The 6,029-nt window shown below is 42.1% G+C and overlaps 1 protein-coding gene across 1 annotated transcript in view; it reads right to left on the minus strand.

Annotated features, from left to right (window-relative positions):
- Positions 1 to 4,787: 4,787 nt before the first annotated feature.
- The window catches only part of MTCH2 (mitochondrial carrier 2), a 20,987-nt gene continuing 19,745 nt past the window's right edge, over positions 4,788 to 6,029 (minus strand). The window contains exon 12 of the mRNA XM_024133421.3: positions 4,788 to 5,032. Within this exon, the coding sequence (XP_023989189.1) occupies positions 4,882 to 5,032 (151 nt within the window). The 3' untranslated portion in view covers positions 4,788 to 4,881. The remainder of the gene's footprint in view (positions 5,033 to 6,029) is intronic.

A 6,029-nucleotide genomic window follows, 5' to 3' on the forward strand; every position in this document is an offset into this window, starting at 1 on the left:
ATTATTAGGTGGTAAGTACATTTATGTTGTCTCAATAGCTTTCACTCTGTACAGCTGTCTATAGATGCACTACTTGCCAGGTGATATCTCTTAACCACCAGGGTTTCCAGGTTTATCATGGCCGGGACCAAGGAGAGGGTAAGAACTTTTGGGAAAAGATGGAAGATGAGGAGGTGGACAGGAATTTCAAAGCTCAAATGGAAGAGAGATGGAATTAGCCTTTTAAAAAACATTTGCAACTGCAGAACTTTACAGCCACTTTCTATTTATAAGTATCCTTGTCTCTCAGCTTGGCTCCTTCTGCACAAGGCTCCATCGGAAGATAACAAAGAGCAGCGGCTAATGAGGTACAAATATGCAGAGCAGAGGAGGTTGTAGGAGGAGAGCTGGGACTGCCTGACTGACTTGGGCTTAAGGTGAATGGATTTAAGGATGCTAGAGCAGGAAGTCTTAAGAAACTTAGAAAGTATTTTATCCCCTGTAGGAAGCTTGTATAGGCAGAGAAAAGTTGTAGCCATCCTCCAAAACCAGATCATACCATACAGCTCCAGCTTTATCTACTGCCTACTGTCTTGCGCGGGTGGCAGGAAGACAAGAGAGAAGCCTGCTGCAACAGCTGAGCAGAGAGGATGCACCAGGCATTGGGGACGGAGGGAGGATGACAAATGCAAGAGGCATTTCTGAGAATCTAGCAGTGACTTCTCAGAATAGTGAAGGGTAGACAGGATTCAGTCATCTCCAGGGTTTTAGCTTGGGAAACAGGGTGATCATGAAGTGTTTAATAAAATTTGAAAATGCAGGCACCACTGCAGGCTTGGGGAGAAGGGTTGCGATGTACTTGAATTTGAGGATCCTGAACAAACATTTATTGAGAGCTATGTGTTAGGTATTGTTCCAGGTGTTCATTATATGGCAGAAATACAGCTTTGAAGAAATGTTAGGACTGTCATTAGAGATGCAATTCCACTTTCCCTCAACTCTTGGCCTTTACTAGTTCCATGACTTTGCCCATATCATCTATATTTATAAAGTATCCCCTTACCTTCTAATTCTTAAATAACCATCACGGCTACCACATTCCAAATATTTACTGTGACACTGTACTCAATTTAATGCCCCAATAAGAGAAGTGTTACCCTCACTTTAGAGATGAGGAGCCTGAGGCTTAATACGATCAAATAACTAGTCCAAGGTCGCATGGCTGCTAAGTGACAGGGCTGGAAATTGTTCCCATTCCACCATCCTGCCTCCCAGTACCCTGTCCTTAGAAAACCAGGTCAAGTGCTACTCCTTCACGAAGTCTTCCCTGAGTTGCGCTAACTGGATGTCAGCTTTTCCTCTTGTGGATCCCAGGGAGCTTGGTTTCAACTTCTGGCACATCCTGCCTGTCCGACACGCATCACAGCATGTGTTTGGGAGACTCAGCGAGAACCCTTTCAGGGTACCAGGCTTTGCTTTCTTACACATGGTTCCATTTACTCCTCTGAACATTCTTCGTTTTTATGTTCTTGCCAGACTGCGTCCCTTCCTCAGCTCCCAGTAATGCCATGGAGGATGCAGAGGTTTATTACATCCTCCACTGCCCACAGCCCAGGGCTTTGCACTCAGTAACGGAGGGTTGTATTTATAAACTCTAAATGTGGGCCCCTCAGGGGAGGAAGGGCATGAAATGCTGAATTCCAGGAGGAGGTAAGCAGTCTGAAGCGAGGTACGGCTCTGTTGTTCCCATTTTCACCCTCCGTTTTTGTTTCCAGCCAAAGGACACTCTCACCAGTCTCTGGGATGCCAGGAGGGCAGGGGTGCAGATGGGATAGAAAGTGACTAGGCGCACTTCTGTTTCTTGTCCTTATCTCACCTCTGGCTCCTCAGTTTGGAAATAAACTGCAAAGCCTAATAGGTTTTTCCATGGAAATGTGGCATCACCAGGGAACGGTCCATTCTTCTGGCTGCCTTAGTGAGGCAAACACTGGTGCTAGAAAAGGTTCTCTCACCAATGGTGTCATCTTGGGTTTGGGAGGGGGCAGGGTCTGTATCATTATTTGCTCTCCCTCTTGAGAAGCTGGCGAGTCTTCAATAGCTCCTCCAGGTCCCGTTTCTGTTTCTTCCCCTTTTCCTTGACACGCTCCAAAGCACTGTTCTTTCTCCAACCTTATTTTGGTGTGGTACTAATCTGAATCTATTTGAAAACATTCTTTTTCAGGGTGGCAGTAAATTGGTTCTGGAACAACTGTGGTTTTAATACAAAATCTGGCTAATTGGTCCCAGACAGATTTGGGGCCCCGACTGCAGAGGAATCCACTTATGAGAGCGAGGCAAATGGGCTTTTCAACATTTCATCTCACGGCCACGGAATTATGGCAGTGTGTGTGGAAGACCTGCCTCCCAAGACAGCCTGGGGAGGCAGCAAACAGATGAGGAAGCTGACTCATACGGACAAAACTGGTTGGAGGGGAAACACTTTTAGTTGCTTTAGAAAATTGATTGCTGTTACCCTCTAAGATATTCTCCTGAAAAAAAGGTTGTTTTTGTGGTTTTTTTTTTTTGGTTGGTGGCAAAAGAACCTTTCATTTGCAACTTTCCCTCTAGGACAAAAATCAGAGTTCAAGATTCTAATTCTCTCAAGTCTGAAGAGATATTGAACTTCGTGTTGGATGTAGTTTGTTTTGTCAGTTTAGCTTACGGTATAATTACGAGACTTAGGGGAGAAGTTTGAAGGCAAAGATCTCATCTGGTTGGGAGGACTAAGAGAGACTTCACAAAGAGATGGCACTAGAACTGAATTTTACCGTGTAAGAAAAATTTCAATGGGGAGAGGGAAAGGAGGACATTTCTCAAGGGATATAGGTTAAAGTTTCTTTCATCCTAAGGTTGCTTGTATACCCTGGTACTTTTACAAGTACCCCAAAGTGCCAGGAAACCCCACATTCTTTTCTTCAGTCAAGCTTCAATGACCAGCAGAGTCCCCAGAGGGAATATTTCCTGGCAACTTAGCTCAGTACTGCCAAAGCAAACCACTTGCCCAGTTTCACAAGTACAGCTTACTAGATAATCCTTATCTAGGTTTACATGATTTACATATATAATGAGTCAGTTCAGTATTTCTCGCATGTGTATCTTAAGAGTACCTACCTACCTGCATTTACTAGCCCCTGAATAAATTTCAGACTCTGAGTATGTTAACGGCTTATAAAATTTTATGGAGGACCACGGGTATAGCACTCTTATGGGACTTAGAGCTTGGATGCAGTTAGACTGATTAGCCAGTACTCTGAATAATGCCAGGCCTTGGTGAAATTTTTCCACAGACCGACTTTCATAGGCAAAACCAAAGCCTTGGCGCCCGCTGGTGGTAGACCGGTTCTCACAGTCAGCCAAGCTTCTCAACTAGGCAGGCGTAGCGTGTATGAGAACAGAAGCCACAGAATAAACATGGCACATTTTCCTAGATCATCTTTACTTGAAGATTTTTTTGGGGAAAAAAAGTAGGTAATGCAAAACATTTTTATATTAAAACAAATGCAGATAATATTGAATAGAATATAAAATTTACATTCCTTTTTGAGACAAAGAGACATCAAAGACATTTCAAGGTAAGCTACTCAGGAGCTTCAGGCTACATTCCTAAACCCCGGGGGAGGGAGGAGACCCTGCACGCCCACTCTAATATTGTGGGTGCTGCAGCTCTGATAGGGAAGTAGCAAATTCTTCTGAGAAACAGCAAATTCAGTGCTTATTCATTTGGCAACAACCCAGTGGATTTAAGTAAGTGAAACCAAATGCTTTCTCATTTTAGAGCATTTTAACCTGCTTTTAAAAGGCCTGAGTAAATAAGATCTTTATGTTTGAGTGGAAATTTATGCCCCCCTAAAATGATTTTTTCACCCTCCTATGAATGCTACCATGCCCAACTGAGGGTATGACATGCGAGGTGGTCAATATCCTAAGAATCTTGTGGCCTTACGTCTGCGTGACCAGACGTGAAGTTACAAGTATACCTTCCAAGTGTGTCATTAGGAATGAAAAACAAACTACTCACCTTCTGCAACAACAAAAAGCAAACAAAATAACAAACAGAAGCACAGAAGATTATATACAATTAGAGCTGTATAATGATGTAATTTAGGGATTGGCAAAGACTTAGCTCTTAGAGAAGGGGACTAATGCCGCAGTATTTGTTTTTCATATTTTATATGATAATAAGAATTTCTTTTGGAAAAAAAAAAGCCATCATGCTTCCTTTCCAAATCTTGCTTATTCTAATTGTCCTTTTTTGTTGTTGTTGGCAATACAATTTATTGCTTTGCAATAATAGACTGAAAGCATGGATGCCTCATGCAGAGATTTTCTAGGGTAGATTAGCAGTGTATTGTCCTTTCTTTGAAGTATGAGAGACAGGGTTAATTAAATGTGCTTAGAAGAATATACTGGGAGACAGATTCTGGTGGATGCTGCCGAGTTTTTAAGGTCTACTAAAAAAAAGGTAACTTATAACCTCCCATATCATTTGCCTTATTAATTTTCTTAAGTTTCACAGAATTACTTCTCTTTCTTCACAGGATTGTACTCTTCACTTTACAAAGCCTTAAATTAAGACTCAAATTGCATGACCACCTGCTTGTACCTTTAGGTAAATGCAACTTCTCTCTTTAAGTAAAATAATCTGGAGTAAAAATGTTTCAGGATAACTAAAGGGGGAGTATCAGTGGTAAATTATGTTGTGCTGGAAAAAAGAACAAAAAAAGGCAGACACCAAACACCTCTATTTTCCCAAGATTAAATGATTATTAAAAAAGCGTGCCACACTGTATAGAAATCAACATTCTCTCCCATAATTCTGTGCATCTGGGACTATAGAAATGTCACTGTCCCTGCCCCACATCTTCAAATTAACATTCTCAGGTCACAACAATAAGTCTTCCCAAAGGGGACCTTCCGGAAAAACAAGCTATTTCCTCGGCTCATATTTCCCTGGAAAAAAAAAAATAAATAAATACAAATAAAGTCTAGTGTGAAAATGAGGTCAGCCAGTCCAAATCAGCAGAGACACCTGGACATATTTCTGAGGAACATGACTACAATGAGCAGGATAAAACCGGGACTATCACTACAGAGTAGCAATTTGTATTCTCTGACTTAAGCTGAGCTTTTGTGGAATTAACTACAATTCTGACACACGGATAAAGGCAAGTATTTCTTACCTATTTAGACAGAATTCCCAGTTTGGATTCTGGCTCTGCCACTTGCTAGCTAGCTGGATTATCAAGTCAATTCATATAAAGTGTTGAGAATAGTCCCATCACGCAGTTAAGTGCCAGCTTTTGTTTGTTTGTTTGTTTTTTTGACCGCGTGGCACGTGGGATCTTAGTTCCCTGACCAGGGATTGAACCTGCGCCCCCTGCAGTGGAAGCGTGGAGTCTTAACCACTGGACCGCCAGGGAAGTCCCTGTGCCAGCTTTTATTTGTTTTGAATGGAATGGTAGCTCTCTAGGGAGTACTTATAAAATCTTATAATTAAAGTAGTAATGTTGTGAGTTTAAATGAGTAGACTCTGAAGTTAGACAGCCTGCATGGAGATCCTGCTCTCCCAGACACTGGCTGTGTGACCTTGGGTTACCGAATTGGCATTATTTAACCGTTCAAAGTCCCCGTTTCTTCCTAAGTGAGGTGGGATGATAAAGAACGGTACCTATCCCCACAAGGCTGTTTTGACGGTTACGTGAGCTGATACATGAAAAACTCTTAGCATAATGCCTCATATACAGTAAGCGCTCAGTTAAGATTTGCTGTTGTCTTAAGCATTTAAAGGACTAACTGTTCCCTAGGTAAGGTGTCTGATACCCTAATAATTTTCTATTTGCTTTCTACCTATAGCAGGGGGCTGGTTAGAAAGTAGGGAAAGAAGGGCCACATTTCCTTTTAAATGGGGACCACAAAAGGAGATTGTAACACCGAGAATGTAAAACTCAGAATGAAACCCAGAATGTTCATGTTAGGTCTGCCTGGCAACCATCCAAGTGTCCTGGCCTGGG

Source organism: Physeter macrocephalus, chromosome 16 (genome assembly GCF_002837175.3).
Source record: "Physeter macrocephalus isolate SW-GA chromosome 16, ASM283717v5, whole genome shotgun sequence".
NCBI classification, from domain to species: Eukaryota; Metazoa; Chordata; class Mammalia; order Artiodactyla; family Physeteridae; genus Physeter; species Physeter macrocephalus.